This window comes from Hemiscyllium ocellatum, chromosome 5, assembly GCF_020745735.1.
Source record: "Hemiscyllium ocellatum isolate sHemOce1 chromosome 5, sHemOce1.pat.X.cur, whole genome shotgun sequence".
Taxonomy (NCBI): Eukaryota; Metazoa; Chordata; class Chondrichthyes; order Orectolobiformes; family Hemiscylliidae; genus Hemiscyllium; species Hemiscyllium ocellatum.
In genome coordinates this window covers 47,260,125-47,281,591 of record NC_083405.1, presented here as the reverse complement: position 1 = coordinate 47,281,591, position 21,467 = coordinate 47,260,125, and the positions used below count along the sequence as shown (strand labels likewise).

The following is a 21,467-nucleotide window of genomic DNA, read 5'->3' as shown; positions in this document are numbered from 1 at the left end:
TAAATGTTTTTAGGGTATATTTTTATGAGCAAGGGGAGAAAAGGTTATGGAGGTCAGCAAGAATGTGGAGTAATCGCAGCAGGCTTGAGAAACTAAGCGGCCTATGCTTTCTTCTCATCAATTTCACTATCTTCTCTTTTTCCTCTTTTGTTTGTGTCCATCTTATACCCTTAAATTGTTTCTCCACCTCTTGAAGATCTCTTTCTCACATTCCTTTCTGGTTGACCCTCTCTTCTGATTTAGTCTTAATGCCAAGTTCTGCTGTGCTCTCTTTCTCTAGTTCACTTTCTCTCAGCTTTTCATGCTCCTGTCAGGATAAAATGGCACATTCACCAACTTAGCATGAGCAAGTGAGGAGATATTCACTCATTTTTTACAAATAAAGGAAAAGGTAAAATATCTGACATTGTCTTGGGATGAAAGCTGGCAAATGGTGCTAAGTTGTTGCAGTCAAGAACTCACAAAAAAAACTAAAAATCCAGATAGAACAGTTTGGGGCAGGGGGAGGGATGAGTTACAAAGACATCTCCTTTCAATAAACAAACATAAATGTCTACTTAAGGTTCATTGAAGTTAGAAAACCATAGGTAATTGAAATTTAGGTTAATTTTCAAGATGGCATCTACATAAAGTATTTACTTAGTAAATACAGCAATCACAGCATAGTCACGCCCTCAAAAGTAGAATACTTAGAAGCTTCAAAACAAAAAAAAGATAATAAAAACACCATTAAATTCTAACTGAAAGTTGTATTCTTGTAAAATGCTTAGTGCAGTGATTGAAATGAAGTAATTTATAGAAGAGATGACATGGAGGCTGTGGATGGGGACAGACATAACTGAGTTCATCACTGAAACAGTGGGAGATAACAAACTTGGAAGGAGGCGAAAGAATGTTGTTGAGTTTACTCTCCAAGGCCTATTAATTATCTCATGGAGTGAATTCTATATATTGGCTGTACCACATCCCCAACCACACAACTCCAGTCTACAAACTCAGAGGGGGACCTCATCTTTGAACCAGACGGCTATCCCATAGGAAATATACACTTCTTCAAAACAAAACCAAACAAAAAACAAAACTCTCTCACAGAATTGAGGTTTCCAACATATGTAAAATAATGCTGACTCTTTTTCCAGACTCTCACACAGATGATAATCACTGGATACAGGGGTAGAACGTCTGGATCTGGAGTTGAGAGTGTGTTGCCTTCTCCAGCATCTGCAGACCTCACTGTCTCCTTCTGGATCTGGAGTCACCACAGAATATTCTAAACGCTGCCAAACTTTGGGCATGTGTGTTCTAATTCATTTTTAAAATCATGACACTCAATGTCACCTTCAGTTGTATCTCTAACCTATGTGATTAACTGTGGGAGAATGTTTAGGATTGTGACAGTCTTTTTGTCACTATTAAAGCCTGGAGACCATTTTGTTTTTACATTCAGTGCCTGCCCTGCTAACAGTGCCCGTTTTCCCTTGCCTGCATGAGATGGTTAGCCTTGCAGCTGTGCCATTACCTGATCAATAAATTCCCCTCATTGCATGAAGCCATTCTTCTCTTTGCAAGGGCCTACTGTATACTAACACCTGCTTATCACTTACTAACCGACGCTTTCCAGACATTACATGACTAGAGCTAATGCTGGGCAAGTTGCCTTCACTCACTCATTACTCTATAGTTAACATTTTGCTAATTGTAACCTATATAACCATGCAATTCTCTGTATTTGAGTGACTTGAGGCCATCCAATCACACTGGTCACCTTGAGCTCGCGGGCATTGACATGAATAAACTAATCAATATTCAAGGCTTGTGTGATGCATTATTTCTAAATTGGACCGTTACGAGCAAGTCACCTTCTGAATAATTTAATTCTTTCCCTAACATTAACCATGGTCCAAGTGCTGATTTTAATTGCTTCTGCCCCAAGCTTCTAAACAGAAAGCAAATCAAGATCACATGACTACGGTAAGTCAGAATGTAAACATCCATGTTTCCATAAAAGGATAAAATTAACTTGTAACTTGCAAGTTACATAACATACATGATTCATTCTACATTCATCCATCCTTACACGTGCATTGCATACTTCATCTTTGAAGTGTCAGGTTATCTGTAGTATGTGAACAGGTTATTGGCTGTTCTTCTAATGTCTGCTTGATCTCCAGATCTCTACAGGAGGGCCTTGCTGTGATGAGTATCATTGCTGTGCTAACTGTTGTTGCTGTTCTATTGTCTTCTTGGGGAAACGGTTTGCCTCTGGGACTATTGATCATTCTGTCCTTGTGCAGTTGTTGATCGTATCCTTCTCATCATTTATCTGCAGTAGAAGGAGCAGCTTCTCCAGCTGTATGTCTATAATCTGTCATACAGTGTGCAATTAATATGACAGCTCCTCTGCATTCTTGCCAAATAGGCTAGCTTTTGTTGGACCAGCGAAGATTTACATGAATCAAATCTGGCAGTGTGGCACTTCAGCAAAGTGAAATTTGGCTTTCTATCATTTTACTTAAATTTCCCCAATTTACTCAATCCCAATTTACTACTTATGGCTTTAAAAAGTTTATTTTAGCTCTCGGACGTGCAGATCTGGTGGGGCATGACATTTACTGCTACAGAGAACTATTTCCAACATCTTCAGCAGACATACTTCTCTCCAAAACTGCCTAATTGTCAACCATGATAGATTGAATTGAATTGAATTGGAATTGAATTGAATTGTCACATGTACCGAGGCAGTGAAAAGCTTTTGTCTTCTGAGCAATATTGGCAGACCACACAGTTCAATAGCAAAGTAAATAATAGGTAACAGCAGCAAAAACAAAAACACAGGTACAAGAGAACTTTAAGAGTTGGAGACTCCATTCAGTATTCTAACAGCAGCAGGGTGGAAACTATTTTGAAACTGGCTGGTGCATGCATTCAGGCTTCTGTACCTTCTCCCCAATGGTAGAGGTTGTAGAAAAACATTGCCAAGGTGGGATGCATCTTTGAGAATGCTGGCAGCTTTTCCTTGATAGCGGGCCTTGTAGATGGATTCTATAGATGGGATTGTCCAGACCGAGTTCACCACTCTCTGTAATCGCCTCAGATCTTGAACGGTAGAGTTGCCATACCAGGTAGTGATACATCCAGACAGAATTTTGTGTTTGATGTCACTTTATCCATATATAAAGTCATAGCTGTTGCTATGAGACATTATTGGGCATGCAGCAATATTGTTGATACCCATTCATTCATCACTACTTTCTGCAGCACTGGGAAAGTTGCAACTTGTTTAGTTTGTTTATTTTGAGTAAAATGCTTGTCTTTCAGATTTATTGCCACTGCTGGGAGAATGGCACTCAGAGAATGCAAAATCAATGCTTTGCATTGAACCTGGAAGTTTTCAAATTTCATTTTTGCACCCTCAACTTCCGTCATAGGATGTGCTGCTCTCAACAGTCATGTTGACAATTTTTGAGAAGATTTGTAGCTCCAGATTGAGATTCTGGATGTAGGTTTGCTTGCTGAGATGGAAGGTTTATTTTTAGACGTTTTGTCACCACACTAGATAACATCTTCAATGAGCCTTCAGATGAAGCACTGCTGATGGTTCCTGCTTTTTATTTATATGTTTGGGTTTCTTCGGGTTGGTGATGTAATTTCCTATGGTGATGTCATTTCCTGTTATTTTTCCTCAGGGGGTGGGAAATCGAGTCCAAGTCAATGTATTTGTTGATAGAGTTCCGGTGGGAATGCCATGCTTCTATGGTGGATGTGTTGTCCCAGTCGAAGTGGTGTCCTTCCTCATCTGTATGTAAGGATACTAGTGAGAGAGGATCATGTCATTTTGTGGCTAGTTGATGTACATGTATCCTGGTGGCTAGTTTTCTGCCTGTTTGTCACACAGTATTTTGTAAATGACATTAGTTTCACTTGTCTGTATAGGGTCTATCATGTTCATTAGCTGCTGTTTTAGTGTGTTGGTGGATTTGTGGGCTACCATGATGCCAAGGGGTCTGAGAGTCTGGCAGTCATTTCTGAAATGTCTATGATGTCAGGGAGAGTGGATAGGGTTTCTGGACACATTTTGTCTGCAACAAACCCAAACAAGCAGACAAAACATGTTCAGAAATCTTAGCCACTCTCCCCTACATCATAGGCATTTCAGAAATGTCAATAAACTTGAAAGAGCCTATACAGGCAACAAGCAAAACCAACGGCATTTACAAAATACCATGTAACAAACACTACATTGGACAACAGGCAGAAAACTATCCACTAGGATACATGAATATCAACTAGCCACAAAAAGACATTACCCTCTCTCACTAGTATCCTTGCATACAAATGAGGAAGGACACCACTTCAACTGGGATAACACATACATCCTAGGACAAGCCAACCAGAGACACGCACGAGAATTCCTAGAAGCACATCAACAAACACGTTGACTTGGACCCGATTTACCACCCCCTGAGAAAAAGAACAGGAAATGACATCACCAACCCAAAGAAACCCAAATATATAAATATAAAAGCAGGAATCATCAACAGTGCTTCGTCTAGCGGCTCACTGAAGATATTACCCTAGTATGGTGATGAAATGTCTGAAAATGAACCTTCCATCTCAACCAGCAAACCTACATCCATGTTGACAATGTTTCTGAACTTGTATGTTATTTCCAAACAAACACCAAGTAAAGTCACATTGCTTACAGATGCTTTGTAGCAGATGGAAACAGCTTGGAGAAGATGCTTGAAAGTGATTAGTTTCAGACTCCACTGTCAATTTCTCTCTCCCAAACAAACATGGATTGAAATATAGTGAAGGTAAAACGATGGCCAGCCACACATTCTCAATGTGTGAGGCATTGTTCAATAATGAGTTAACACCCTGGAAGCAAATGCATCTGGCTGATCTTTTTGGATAAGGATTATTTCAAGTTCTAAATTACTGGCATCACATTGCAGGGTGACTTCATCTTTGATATTTTATTATCTCAGCACTGTCTAGGATGACCACTCATTATTTGAGAATGAAAGATCCTTCTTATTTTAGTCTCAATAGCAAAGCAAATCCTTAGCAGTGAGCTTGCATAGAGATTCATATTCTCATGACAAATTAAGCAACAATTTTCTAAGTTAGTTCATAAATCCAACAGATCTTTGCACTGCTTTTACATTTGTTAGTCACACGATCTCTTCAATAGCTCTCATCTTATCAGGATCAGGACAAAGTCCTCTTGTCAGTACATAACTTACTGAAACAAAATCCATGAGTTATCTTCAATTCTATATTTTCTTTATTCAAATTCTGACAATCTCTCTCCAGTAGTTACACAGGATTCTATTTGTGGTCTGTAATAGGTTACTCCATAGTGCGTCCACAACCATGAATTACCAGACCATCCACAATCATTTGCACCAGGAAAGTCAGAGTTATCTCATGTCATCTGCATTAATACTCTTCCAAAGCAATGGGAACATCAAACACATGCAGTTATCAGAGACTCCACACAGTATCCAGAATACAGTCAGAAAATGGTCATTTTCATCCAGCATCACTTGCATGTGTCCATCTTTCTCATTTCATGTACCAAGGTCATTTTGCCTAGACAAGTTCTGGCAAATACATTAATGGCCAGTATGGGGATGAGACCTTCTAAAGCATTGTCCAAATACTTTGGATCTACACATTTTTTGAGGATTAGTCACTACCACAGTGACAAACAGCTACTGATGAAGAGACCCAGCACTGCATCCAGTGTGCTGGCACAGCCTTCGGCCTCCTGAGGAAAAGGGTGTTTGATACCAACATCAGATCTGACACCAAGCTCATAGTTTACAAGAGGGTGGGAACCACCACAACTCTATATGGCTCTGAGACGTGGACTGCCTATAGTAGACACCTCAAGGCACTGGATCAGTACCACCAACACTGCCTGTGCAGGATCCTGCAAATCCTCCTGCATCCTCAACCAGGCCTTTGACCGTTCACACCTTTATCACCAAAAAATGTACCACTACCTACATTAGTCCTATTTGCCCACACTAGACATATAGCCTTAAATGTTTTAACACTACAAGTGTCCATCCAGGTACTTTTAAAAAAAGGTTTTGAAATTCCCTCTTCAACTCCTCTCCCAGGCATTGTATTGCAGACGTCCACAACCTTCTGGGTGAGAAAAGACTTCCTCAGATCCACTCAACCTTCTTGCTTTCATTTTAAATTTAGCCCCCTTGTTATTGATCTTATGACTAACAAGAATATGTCCATGGCCTTCGTAATCCTAAATATCTCTAACCTGCAGAACAATTTTTTTATTTTCCATAACAAACTTAAAATGGCGCTGTGGTCACTATGTTTAAACTTCTCCAGCATATCACTATGAATACCTGTAAAGCTTCATTCCCCAGACTTGTACCTTGTAACAGGTGGACAGGCATTAAAGAGTAAACCATCTCCTAACTCACCACTGAATTCCTATCATCAGACCTGTTCTTGTAATTGGTGTTTAAATGACTGGTCCAGTTCAATTTCTAGTCAATGGTAACACCCAGAATTTTGATAGTAGGGTGTTTGGCAAATGGTAACTGAACATCAAAGTGTGATGGTTGGACTCTTGTGGTTGAAATGGTCACTGAAACCATGGAATCACTGATGAATTTGAGGGAGTTGGTAAAGGTGATGGTTCTGTGAGCTGATGAACAGATACCCATGAAATGGACTCAATCTACCTGTACCTACAGCAATTAACTTTGACTTTTTATATCGGGTGTAAAGGACTTTGTTCATGTATATACAGTCAAGCCCTGAGCATTGGTGTTGTTGAAATGGTCATTACCTGCCATAAATGTGACTCATTCACGTGTTGCTGAATTTTGACCTGAACTGCTCCAGTACCTGAGGAGTCACACATTGTCCAATATTCAACACCATCAGTAGCAAATATCCCTATTTCTGACCATATGATTGACTGAAGATAACCCCCGTAGGAATAGGGACTGGAAAATTCCAAGCCTTATTGACTCACCCGGCAGTATAGATACAAATTTATTTTTCAAAATAATTCTCATGTTTCTTACAGCTTAACAAAGAAAAAAATAACTTTGGCCAGATTCCATGTACTCTCTTTAACAGTTATTACCTCAAGCCTCGAAACAGAAGCAACTAGAAATCACATGCCAAGTCATTGTGCACAATTGCATTTCTCCAAGCAAACCAATCAATCCATTTGTCATCAAGTGGCGTGCAATGGGTCCTCTCAAGCTGCATCTAATTCCAAATCAATTACACTTATTTAGGACAGGACAGAACCTCGTTGTTTGTAATGGTAATTACCTCTAAACTACTCAAATACACAATCTCTTCTCTATTAACTGTACCCCATTGTGGGTACACTGCTGATTTTACAATTGCCAAATCGTGACCCATTTTTCTCTGTCCAAGTACCACAGACAGTGATTATCGATTAAATCATTTCAGTACTACGATTCAAAGTGTACAAGATCTTCAGGAGATACTGTCGTTCCACCATTGTAACTGGAAGTGCAAAGGAAATCCTATTTATAAATACAAATTACTGCAGAATAGCAACAAGTAAATTCATGGTGCTATTTCCTCAAAAGGTCCTTTTCTTAAGGCTGAATGATCCATAAATGTGGATATTCACAGCACTTGAACAAAATCTCTTGCCTTAATTAAACACATTAATGAAGTTTTGAAATTGAAAACAAGGAGGTAATATTCTACAAACCAGACAACTGGATGGATAACCATTTAAGATTTTTGCTAATCTTAGCTTTGCTTTTTAAAAAAAAGCACAATTATTCATTTATACTGCATCCATTATTCACAATGTTAAGCAACCTCTATCTATCCTAAATGCACTGGCAGAACCATAGAGAGTCACTGCATTATAATAGGTAATGGAGAAAGTGAGGACTGCAGATACTGGAGATCAGAGTCAAAAAGGGTGGCGCTGGAAAAACACAGCAAGTCTGGCAGCATCTAAGGAGCAGGAGAGTCAATATTTCGAGCATAATCTCTTCATCAAACATTCCTGATAAACAGCGTATGCTCAAACGTCGACTCTGCAACAATAGTAGCTATCATTTCTGACACAATGAAAGCATGAATGTTTATGCCCTTATTATGCATAATTACATACATCTAAAATTGTGTAAATTTAGAGCCTGCATTCTGTCATTCACATCTGTTTAGAAGAACGTTCCTCCCCAGTTGTTTGACTTGAGAGAACAGTGTTAGTAATAGTTTGATATGCAATCCCTGTTCTGCAAGCTATTATCGCCCCTTTCCAACTTCCCGAAGTTGCATGAATGATTAGATTGTCTAAGACAACTTGCAAATTTCTCAATCTATAGACTGTCTGTAGATCTTTAACTTTGGAACAAGTACATTATTTTTGTTGCTCACTAGACCAAGTTTGAAAACTGTGCAGTATCGTCAACTGGTTCAAGCATTCAATTAACCTTTGTCTTTTGTCTTGATATGCACTTGTTGCATTCCTGACACTCAATGCCTGCAGTCACGGACTAAGAGTTTGAAAACATTCTGATGCTCCCAAAACCTTTTGGCTACTGTTGCAAACAACTGATTATGAAATCCCTAGGTCTTTCAGATTTGCCAATCTACAAGAGAGAGACTCTTATAATTTACAGAGCAATGGAAATGGCTGTCTGCCAATTCTATTGTTTGTACTTACATTCTTTAATGCCATACACATTGTAATACTTTACTGAGGTAGCACACTGGAAATCAAATGGTATTTTGTTATAATACAGCATACAGATTTCCCAGATTATCTTCTTGTAAAGCCAGGTTGACAAAACATGGATCAGGTTTCTATATTAACAGGAAATTCTATTCATTACAAATAATTGTTTATTTGTAGTTAAAATTATTTATGAACCACTAATATCTAACTCTACTAATTCAAACTGTAACCTACTTATAAAACTCCCAATCAAACACAGAGACACCCAAAAAAAAGCATTCTGGATGGAGGGACAAACCGGGAAGAAAGTTCAATGGTTCTTCTGCACATGGTTTGTGAAGGTGACCCCTTTGCTGATCAGAACGCAGATTCTTGATCCTACTTTGTCATAATTTCATTTATGTACATGAGGCATTGGGTGACAGGTTCACACTTACAAAGGTCTCTGACTTATTATTTAGAGGCCACAGATTATAGCAACTGAAAAAGGGAAACAGTTAGTTATCGGCACACCTAAAAGTCAGGAGTCAGACAGATGAAGCTACAATTCAGGGCTGTTTGCCGATAGAACAGCATATGAAAGGCAGGGCTAAGCGATCCTACATCCAACAGATCAAGGCTAAGCTCTAAGTCCTCCCACAGCAGGTCATGATTGATGTTGAATAATTAAAACAATTCACTGGAGGTCAAGACCCTACAATATCCCTATCCTCAAATGATGGAGTAGCCCAGTACATCTGTATAAAAAGACAAGGCTGAAGAATTTTCAGCATTCTAGAAGGACAAGGGCATCATATACTTGGGAATACCATCACCTACAAGGTCTGCTTGAAACCACTCGTCAACTTAATTTTGAGCTATACCTTTGCTCAGTTGGTATTTCTGGTTCAAACTTCTCAAACTTCCTTCCTAACAGCACTGTCATGTCCCTACACCACAGACTGCAGTGGCTCCAGTAGACAGTTCAATACCACCTGCTCAAGGACAACTATCTATGGAGAACAAATGCTGGCCTAGTTTAATACATCTACATCCCACAAAATAAACAAATTTCAGTATCTTCAATTCTTCACGTGAATCATTTTCTGGATTTATAAAAAGAAAAATGGGCGGCACGGTGGCACAGTGGTTAGCACTGCTGCCTCACAGCGCCTGAGACACGGGTTCAGTTCCCGACTCAGGCGACTGACTGTGTGGAGTTTGCACGTTCTCCCCGTGTCTGCGTGGGTTTCCTCCGGGTGCTCTGGTTTCCTCCCACAGTTCTAAGATGTGCAGGTCAGGTGAATTGGCCATGCTAAATTGCCCGTAGTGTTAGGTAAGGGGCAAATGTAGGGGTATAGGTGGGTTGCGCTTCGGCGGGTCGGTGTGGACATGTTGGGCCGAAGGACCTGTTTCCACACTAAGTCTAATCTAATCTAAAAAATGCTGATTGTCTTCTTTACTCCTATGTCAGCTGATTCCATGGAATGCCAAGTCAGATAACGTAACATGTTACAGAAAGCCTTATTTAACAACAGAGCCACTGAAATGACCTCAGAGCATAACGCTAGCTATCAAGAGCATACACATTTCAATTCATTCACCTTATCATGACTTTTGTCCCTGAAAAAAAAAACTCCACTAACAAGAAGATCTAAACACACTTAAGCACCTAAGATTAAATTTCTGCAATTATTCTACAAAAGGTAATCATGAATTTCCAAGGGATCAATGCAACACCTTAGCCAAAACTTCTTCCATTAGAAATGTATCCAGCATAATCTGAAGCAGGTCCCCTCAAGCATTCGATTAAATAGGTTATTCATTCAACCCAAAAACCTTTCTCATAAACTATGCATATCTACTTGGAAAATTACTTGGATTTTTTTCATATCATGTTAACTGTATTTATGTTCTATTGTTGTGTTGCAATCACAACCTACATTAATGACATGCTTACATCTGTACTATTCCTGCCTCTCAGAATTTTACAGATCTAGGTCATATATCCTTTTTCTTCTTTGAAAGCAAGTTCAGAATTCCTGTTTGCAAATTTAGGCTTCATTGTAGCGAATTTTTGTTTTGTCCTTCATTGACATCTCTACAATGCATCAATGTGTTTCTGGAGGCTGAAAATCCAAGTTTCAGACACGGTGCTAAATGATTACACAACAATCTATTCTGAATTATAATAGAATGCCTTTCAGAAAAAAGGCTAGTGCTTGATAAATTCTATTGATATCAAGATCATAATGCCTGGTTTCATTCAAATGTTGTACAATTAGAACAAAAGATTCACTAAGGCATTCTTTGAGTAACCATTTTAAAATTACTACTCTGATATGTATTGCCTTATAGGCCACTATGTTTAATGCTACACATTACTCAAAACATTCTGGAGGTGACATCAGCTACTACAGTAGTTATGCTGCACATATATTCCATTTTAGGGGAAGGACGATCACTCAATTTACAAGTTGCCATTCTTTTGCACTTGAATACATGATGGTACAGACTGCTGAATTATCATTAATGAATGCTGGAAAGCACTACATGAGTTGAAAACAGAAACACTGACATTACTTGAATTATAAAGGAATTGTCTAATAATGCTTACAGATGGCCCTGGGACCCCAAGAGTTCATTATATTTATTAATGACTAAACCAAAATATACACATTTGCCAATGACACCAAAAATTGGTGGCACTATAAATAGTGCAAATGGGAGTATAAAATTACAAGACATTGATAAGATTAAGTGTGTGTGCAAAACTGTGACAGGTGGGTTTAAGTGCAGGTGAAGTATAAACTTATTCAATTTTGACCAAACTAGAAAGATCCTGACATTTCTTTGAAGCTGAAACAAATGTAGAAGATGATTATTAAGAAGGCTATGTCCATAGATGTCTGTTATTTTTGATAAAATCATAAAACACCAGTTGTATTGTATTTGTAGCAAAATAGTAAGTGAGTGCGCAAGGGATATGTTTAGAACTTCATTAAGAATAGTTAGTAGGTACAGTCACTGACAAGAATGGTTCCAGAAATGAGGAATTTCAGTTATGAGGGTAGATTGAAAACGTCAGGGCTATTTCCGTTGTGGAGAAGATGGTTAGGAGGAGATTTGATAGAAGTTTCAAAAACATGAGCAGGCAGGATATAGTGTATGGGGAGAAGCTGTTCTCCCCAATCAAAACACAAGGAACAAGATGTAAGGGCATAGACTTAAAGTGATGTGGGGTTAGGCAATGGTCAAATGGTATTATCACTTAGCTGTTAATCGAGAGACCCCAGGTAATGTTCAAGGGACCCAACTGAATAAAAATTGGGACTTATGAGTATAATGATGTCATAACTCCATTGTCGATTGAGGGGAAAAAAAACTCATCTGATTAACTAGTGTCTTTCAGGGATGAAAACTACCTTTCTCACCTGGTCTGGCCTCCATGTGACTCCAGACCTACAGTAAAAGGATAGACTCTTACCTGCCCTCTGTGTAATTGGAGCTGGGCATTAAATACTCTTCTGGCCAGCAATGCCCACATCCTGTGAATGAATAAAACAAACGCAGGGGAAATGTGAGGAAAAGCTTTTCAACATTTAGGGTGTGTAAAGCACTGCTGAGAACTTTGGCGAAGTTCAGGTAAATTGAGACATTGGATGGTTATTTGGATGGAATCATTTAGTAGATAGAAAGATTGGCTCTAGGTAACAATTTCCATTTGAACAACCAATGCAGGCACAATGGGCCAAATAGCCACCGTTGCACCTTAACATTTCTGCGATTCTGTATTGATTCAAAAGGAGTTAATATTCAGAATACATGGAGTTCCATCTAATCTGGTGATGTCACACAATCTTTGGATGGAGATGGTCAGATTCTGCAGCTCCCAAAAGTCCCAAATAATTGTGTCCTCTATGTGAATGAGAAATATACCAATAGCTATCACACAGTAGATTATCATGTGTAAGACAAATTCCTCTATTTAACCTCAGCAGCGGTCCATTGTCAACCACTGATAATTAACCACAGTGAAAAGGCAGTCTGATGGCCAGAAACTACTTAAATCAGAATACCACATACTGGCAACATTTGGAGATGCCAGTGTTGGATTGGGGTGTACAAAGTTAAAAATCACACAACACCAGGTTATAGTCCAACAGGTTTAATTGGAAGCACACTAGCTTTCGGAGCATCGCTCCTTCATCAGGAAGCTAGTGTGCTTCCAATTGAACCTGTTGGACTATAACCTGATGTTGTGTGATTTTTAACTACACACTGGCAAGGGTGGGATCTAAAAATGTAACAACAACAAGTAGAGAAAATGTCCTACCATTGTTCTTACACAGCATCACAAATTACAAATATTAGCACCTATGCACTCCCTGGTCCAGCAATTTATTTCAAACAATAATATTGCTTATATAGTTTGTGCAAACGACAGTTTCCATTTCACAGCAATGACAGAATTTGTGCAAATTCACTTTTTCCTCAACATATGAAGCGATGACAAGTCACCAGAGACTGACACTGGGTTTAGTCCATCAGGTTTATTTGAAAACAAGCTTTCAGAACCTGCTCCTTCTTCAGGTGCTAGTACCTGGAGGAGGAGTGGGGAGTTCTGAAAGCTTGTGTTCTCAAATAAACCTGTTGGACTGTAACCCGTGTCATCTGTTTTTTGACTTACCCCAACCCCAGCACCTCCACATTTTTCAATGATGTAAGGTATTTCTGGTTACTGATGTGCATTGATAAGAATAGCCTGATCCAATTCCTACATTGTGTTTGTAGGGAAAACAAAATATGCTGGAAATCACAGCTGGTCAGACAGCATCCATGATCAGAGAGCAAGCTAATGTTTCGAGTCCAGATGACTTTTCATCAGACCACAGTTTTTAGGGTTCTTTTCTAGAAAAATCCTAAATGTGAATACAAAGAATGTGTAAATAACTTCACTGCAAATAACAAGCAGAAATCTCAAAATGGAATGCTAAATTCTTTCTAAACTCCACCATTCATAGCTGTTCATCATAAAAAAAGTAACAGGAACTTATCTGTCCAAAATGAATGGCCTTCACCCCTATGTACATTGAAAACATCTGTCCACTCATTTAATCTTGTCAATGTTCCTTTGAAATTTAATATTCCCACCTGCACTAACTATATTATTAATCCTCGGTATCATTAACAAACACGTGGATATGGTCCTCCATGCTGCTAACTGAATTAATAAATGTAATGTATAGTTGAGGGACCCACAACACATCATTGTGCAACATCACTCATCACTTCCATCCATCAGCATACCCATTATTCCCAACTCCCTACTATCATTTTAATAGAGACACTGACAATTAAACATGGATTTCCTTTGAAGCATTCATATGAGAAGAGGGAACCATTGGAGTTCAAGCCCTTCTTCAGCAACAACCATTTGTTGCAAATTCATTACAAAAGTCTCAACAAGGTTTTTCTGACAGGACCAGATTGTTCTAAACACGGTGAAAAATTATTATTTTATTGACTAATACATTCACAATTGTCAAGCTGGAAAGCAGCAACAGCTGATTTACTCCCCTCAAACATTCATTATTCTGTTTGGCTGGTGGGTTGGACCATGAGAGGTACGTATAGTGAATTGTTATTTCAGGTGAGTTCAAAAGCCAAGATACCTGCCTTGTATCCTGGAAATGTTAAAGGTTCCTGCCTTGTATCCTGGAAATGTTAAAGGTTCCAGAATCTCTCTCCAACTTGTTCATTGTTGAGGCAAAAAAAAATAGAAATAAAAGCAGCTTTTCAAAATGCATAATGACTTAAAAATATTAAGATTAGGAATGGGGTGAGTGTTAATGCACATGATTCCAAATCACAGAAATAGTCCAACCTAATAAAATGAATTATTCAGTGGAATACTGAAAGCCCTTTTAGAAACTGAAACATACTAACAACGAGGAGATAAAATAGCATAAAATGCAATGCAGCTGGTTCTCTCCTCCTGGTTATCTCGTGAGATAATTAAGGGCTGCTGAATTTCTGGGCATTTGCGCTCTAAATAACTAATCCATTGCATTGCAGCACGGCATTACATAACATAAACCAAAACCCATTGAGCTATGGATGCTAACGCGAGTTAGGGTTAACAGACACATTGCAATCTGGTCTCTAGTTCGACTTGGAAATATGAGCAACGATCTTGATTCCTGGGTGAAACTGAAGAACGTGGTCCTTCTGGGTTGAACATCTCCCCATCACTGAACAGCCAGGGGTTTGTGCTCCTGGTGCAAAGCACATGACGCACAGTCAGAGGACCAGAGCACTGAACAACATTGACTTCGAGCAGGCAGGTGCTCGCAGCTGAGAAATAAGACGGAAATAAAAAGGTTCTGTTTGAGAAGCAGCCGAGTAAAAGTAATAGTATGACTCCATTCGCAATGCAAACACAAACAGCTCTTCATCATGTCAACAAAGAAGCTGGCTGTGCATAATTTACAAACAAACAAAATTCTCAGTTGTTTTCCAATATTATCAGCAATGTTGCCTAAAGCAGAAAGATAATAAGTGCAGACCTTAAGTAACGCTTGTGTTTATAATGATGTTCTCATTTACAGTGTTAATTCTGAATATGCTTCGGGTATTTAAAACAAACATAATGTTGTACGACCAACCTGCGACACGTTCATTCAGTATGAGCATCTAAAGCAACGGCATTATTAAAACGGAATGGCTTGTCATATTCTTTAACACTTACACTGGGCGTACTTCTGTAGCTGGGAGAATTCTGCAGGGCTCAGGGTGATCCACTTCTCCTGGTTAGTCATGGTGGTCTTCACACTCATTTCTTTCACATCTAGATGCGCGCCCGAACGAACTAACCGCTCCGCGTTGGGATTTCTCCTCTCCAACACGCACCTTGGGCTTCAGAAGATTTCATTTGTTGAGTGGAATCGGGACTGTGGCTGCACAGAGTGCTGGCGTAAAGCAGCCTACAGATTGAGCTGCTGCAAAGATCTGGAAATAGACAAAAAGCAAGAGGGAGTGATGCATTTGTTTATTAGAGGAGAACTTGTTTCAGCGGTGAGCGTGAAATAATAAACAACTCTCTCCGGTGACTCCAACTTAAAAGCAACCTGTACAAGAGTTTTTAATTTATATGCAGTTATTTCGAGCCTTCTGTGCTTTTCAATGCATGAATATAACCATATCAGTTAGGTTTAACCAGATCCAAACGCCAGTATAAAATTATAACTTGCACAGTTTGAATGTAACTTCCAAAGAGTAAGTAGTTTCTATCTTTAGAATCTTGAACCCTGGAGGGAAAAGCTTTCCCCCATAAACCACATTATAAGGGAACGATTTCTATGAAGTTACAGTTTTCATCATTCCTCAACAGATTTGTCACAAGCCGAGTAAAAACTAAACTTAATACACATCCATTTATACATTTAGTAACTGTTCTTAAAAACGCTTTGAAAAGCCCCCACACAAAATAAATCGCCGTGAAACTCATGTGACTGAATTAAACAGCAACTTGTAGTAGCTTCTCAAAAGTCAAAGTTTACCAGGTAGTCAACACTTCACGAACCTCGAGAGAATGGAATGCTAAATTATTGTTATAAGCTGTGAGAGAGGCAATCCTATAATAGAAAAAAACCTAGACAATTAAACTTTTAAGTTGAATGCAAAATACTGCAGATACTGGAATAAGCAGAGGGAAAGAGAATTAACATTTTCAGTCTGATATGATTCTTCAGTTTCTCTAATATCCTGTATAACTGTTTCAGAATTTCAAGTTGCACCTATTTTAAGAAATTTAATGCTTTCCACTTAGTCCAACTCAGCAACATATTTGGCTGTCCTCAGTGTTTGCTTTCGTGTCCAAAGCAACTACTTCTCCTGCCTTATGAGGCTTGGTCACATGATCTCTTACGATGGAACGCAACTGCATTTTTAAATGTGTAATTTCGGGGTCAATAATGCTCTGTGCAGTATCCGCTGACAATAATCATCACCAACAAATAAAAAGCCTCTGGCCTGCAATAAAACCACCAAACTGTATTTGTGCTCTCCAAGTAAAAATACCTGGTTCCATCAAATAAAAAGTTGAAGGTTACACTTCAGATAAAAGCTCTCAGAAGATTGTCAAAGGGATTTTTAAAGAGATGGAAGGACCTATAACCCTCCAACTTCTGGCTAGCCTACTAACCCACTTCCACAAAAAAATTCCAGACTGCTAACTGAAGCTGTGAACTTTTGGACTACATTTTTACTCAAGGACATCGATAAACTGGCATTTTGTGGTTGTTATTGCACTTGCTTCACTACTATTTGAATATTCTCTTTATTTATGCTAATCCTATATCTACTTGTATGTTTCTAAGTGTTCTTGTGAAATTAACTCTGCACATAACAGATTGTAAAACAAAATTCTATTTCTGGTTTAAATCTACTTCAGTGTTGTGATCCTCGCAAAGTCAGAGCCTACAAACAGAAAAAGGAGGGAATTATCCCCTATTGTTTTAAACAAAAGCAGCAAAGTTAAATAACAGGAGCAAATTAGTGCTGATTCTGGAATCTGTACTGAAAACAACAAATGCTGGAGATCACAGTGGGTCAGATAGCATCCATGGAGAGAAAGCAAGCTAACATATCAAATGTAGGTGATTCTTTATCAGATCTAAAGTGAAGGTAATTATCAACCTACTTACAAATTAGTGAATAAAAAGAGTTCTTCAAAACTCGTAATCTGCCCCTAATGTTTTTTTTAAAAAGGTGGAGTACTTTGGTTGACATAGTCTGGAGTGTGATTTTGTTTAATTTTCCCTGCCATGTTCACATCCCAACACACAGATACATATGTTAGTTTCACATATGCAAGACATCATAGGCCATGTAAAACCATCCCTACAAAATTTTGCTTTCATTGCTGTACGTAACCTTGTAAAGGGCTTGTCTATTGCAGTTTAATAGATGGTGATAGATTGCTGTTATGTAACTATCACTCTGTTTTGTTATCCATCCTGTGACGGCCAGGATAATAGAAGTTGAATTAGGTGGACACTGACCTTTTCATATAGCAATTCATATTTTCTCATTTTTAATATTTGAAAAGTGAAAAACACTATAAAAGCATATCTCAAAATGAGAAAGTTTGCAACAAAATCAGTAATTGCACATCACAATTAACGTAATTATGATGGTGTATTTTCAGCAGTGCCAATTACCCTTTAATAACTCACAAGATCCTTATTAGAGATTTTAGAGCTAGATTGTTCCAAGGTGCACATGATATGGTTGCAAAAGAAGAACAATTGTTGGAATCCTAACCTTTGAATTTTGGGAAACAAATGTACTTTGCCATGATATAACGTCAAAAAATATTCTACACATGAAATTCCAAATTATATCATCTGTTTATGGAAATATACACATTTTGTAAATTAATTACATTTTCCTCCACAATTCCACATAGTAGTTCAATATGAAAATGATGTTTGGAAATGATGTATTTCATTAGTATTGCGTGCAAGTGCTGCCAATACATTTGAAACGAGAGTGAATAAACAAAATGCTGTAAAACTCAGTTTGTCCCATAATTAATTTATCTGAAGGCATACTACCCCATAGAAAGCTGTGCTATTGGGAAAATAGATAAATACATAGAATGTAAGTAATTATATGTAGCAAATATTTGTAAGTAATTATTTATATTTGGTCATGAATAACAAGATTTAGATAAAAAGATATGGGAACAGGTCAGGAAAATGTAGAAATTTAGCCATTTTAATGAATAGCAGAGCAGGCACAAGGCAACATATGGCATTCAAAGAGCCACTACAGCGTACAAAAAAGTCATTCACCCCATTGAGTCTGCACTGATCTCCCAGAGATCATCCCACTAACACCCAGACACCCTCCCAATCCTTGTAACCCCACATTTTCCACGGCTTATCCACCTACCCTGCAAATCCCTGCAAACTACAGGGCAACTTAGCATGGCAGAGCAGTAGAGCAGTAGATGTGATCTATATGGACTTCAGTAAGGCGTTCAACAAAGTTCCCCATGGGAGACTGATTAGCAAGGTTAGATCTCATGGAATACAGGGAGAACTAGCCATTTGGATACAGAACTGGCTCAAAGGTAGAAGACAGAGGGTGGTGGTGGAGGGTTGTTTTTCAGACTGGAGGCCTGTGACCAGTGGAGTGCCACAAGATGCTGTTGAGCATATTAGTTCAGTAAACATGTGCAACTGAGTGGCATTATTAAGCTGTTAGTGACTTTCACAGTACATTTCTCTTTAATAAGCTTTAAAATAAATACTGATTCAGTTCAATTACTTGTTTAATGTGAATGATATATTTGCAAGACTACATTTATTGTCTGTTGTTATTTGTCCTCTTAAGTTGATTATTCGAATAATAGAGTAACTTTCCAAATCAATTTACAGCATCCCCATGGAGTACCGCATTCTCATATAGGTCAGTGCAAATATGAAAAACTGGTTCATCAGTAAACCGGCAATGAACCATTTTCTTGATTTTATGGCAATCTAGTAGCTTTCATGGGTACATTTTCTCAATGCCAAAAACAGAATTAAGTGCAACTTTACAGTGCCATAATCATGATTGCTGAATTGATAGACCAGGAAAATAATGATCAGTCTGTTGTACCAAATATAGCCAAGCTCCTCATTCATTTTACATTGGTAAAGAAAGAACCTCTCACTTGAATTAATACAACGAACATGAATTATTAAATGAATTAAAATAAAATGCTCAGTTGATTATGTTTTGCTGCACCTCAAAAGGATAATAGGTGGTGAGTTAAAATTGTTACATCAGATTAAGTAATTTATTCCTTTTGATTGAACCATTTAGTTGGTCTGACATTTACCACATCTTAATGTATGAGTTTCACACTTCACTTTCTAAATCAAGCTGTAGATATCTTGAAAACACTAATGTAGTCAAATAAACATCTTAATTTAACTTGAAACTAAAACAAAGAACTGCAGATGCTGGAAACCTGAAACAAAAACAAATTGCTGGAGAAACTCAGCACGTCTGACAGCAAAGAGACAGTTAATGTTTTGAGTCTAGTGCTTCTGAAGAATGGCCACTGGATTCAATACATTAACTCCATTTCCCTCTCCATGAATGTCGCTAGACCTGCTGGGTCTCACCAGCAATTTGTGTTTTATTCTGATTTAACTCTCTGTGGTGCCTTTGCTATCTCATAGTGCATATTGTTTTCTAGGATGGTCAAATCCTGATATCAATCCATTCTTTATTTTTAATCTCCTATTTGTCCGATAGCTTGTTACATGATCTCAGAAGAAGATCAAACTTCAGAATCCCTTTTTGGCAGTGATGAAAATAAGCAATGTGATCATAGGTTACCCAGGCTCTTGCAACAGCACCTTCCAAATCACCAACCTAGAAGGATAATGGCAGCCGATAAAAGGGATCACCAATATTTGCTAATTCCTCTCCAAGCTACGCTGCATTTGACTTGGAACAATATTGCCATTCTTTTATTCGAGCAGGGTAAAATTCTTGGATTTCCTCTCCAAACAGAACTGTGGGTGCCCTTAGACCACAAGGACAGTAGCAACTTGAAAAGGCAGCTCACCACCATCTTAACAAGGATAATTAGGGATGAGAAATGAATATTTGATCAATCAGAAATGCCCACATCCCATGAACAATTAAAAAGAATATAGTGTTCATCAATAGTGCTCAAGTAGTATTTGCTCAGCAATAAATACTCACCAATTGCCAGGTTGGGTTCATCTGGGGCAACTCAATTCCATATATAATTGCAGTCTTTGCCTCAGCAATAGACAGAAAATAGGTGAGGTGGGCATATAACCTTGATATCAAACAGCATTTGACCAAGTATGGCATCAAGGAGCTAACCAACTTTGAGGTCAATGGGGATCAAGGAGAAAGCTCACTACTTGTGTGAGTCATATCTCATACAAAGGAAGGTTATGGTTGTCATAGCAGTGTGTATCAGTGCAGCAACCACTTAGTCATACAGTCATAGAGCTATGATTTGGAGATGCTGGTGTTGAACTGGGGTGTACAAAGTTAAAAAAATCACACAACACTAGGTTATAGTCCAACAGGTTTAATTGAAAGCACATTAGCTTTTGGAGCGCTGCTCCTTCATCGGTGTGTCATAGAGCTGTACAACATGGAAACAGACCCTTTGGTCCAACTCATAGATGCTGACCAGATATCCTAAATTAATCTAGTCCCATATGCCAGCATTTGGCCCATATCCCTCTAAACCCTTCCTATTCACATACCCATCCTGAATTGAATTGAATTGAATTTATTGTCACATGTATCAAGGCACAGTGAAAAGCTTTGTCCTGCGAGCAATACAGGCAGATCACAGAGTTAAGTAGCGTATATAAGTGAATAATAGGTAAACAGCGGCAAAAACAAAAACACACTTCCAGGTGAATGTTAAGAGTTTGTGGGTCCATTCAGTATTCTAACAACAGTAGGACAGAAACTGTTTCGAAACCAGCTGGTGCGTGTGTTCAGGCTTCTGTACCTTCTCCCCGATGGGAGAGGTTGTAGAAAAACATTGCCAGGATGGTATGGATCTTTGAGAATGCTGGTGGCCTTTCCTTGACAGCGGGCCTTGTAGTTGGATTCTATAGATGGGCGGTTGGCCTTTGTGATTGTCTGGGCTGAGTTCACCACTGTCTGTCACTGTCTCCAATCTTGAATGGTATAGTTGCCATAC

General features: G+C 38.5%; 1 protein-coding gene across 2 annotated transcripts in view; it reads right to left on the bottom strand.

The window, feature by feature from the left end:
* dgkb (diacylglycerol kinase, beta) overlaps positions 1 to 15,525 on the bottom strand; it is a 729,492-nt gene extending 713,967 nt beyond the window's left edge. For both annotated transcript variants that reach the window (XM_060825438.1, XM_060825439.1), the window contains exon 1: positions 15,456 to 15,525. In XM_060825438.1, the coding sequence (XP_060681421.1) occupies positions 15,456 to 15,525 (70 nt within the window). The remainder of the gene's footprint in view (positions 1 to 15,455) is intronic.
* Between the last annotated feature and the right edge of the window lie 5,942 nt (positions 15,526 to 21,467).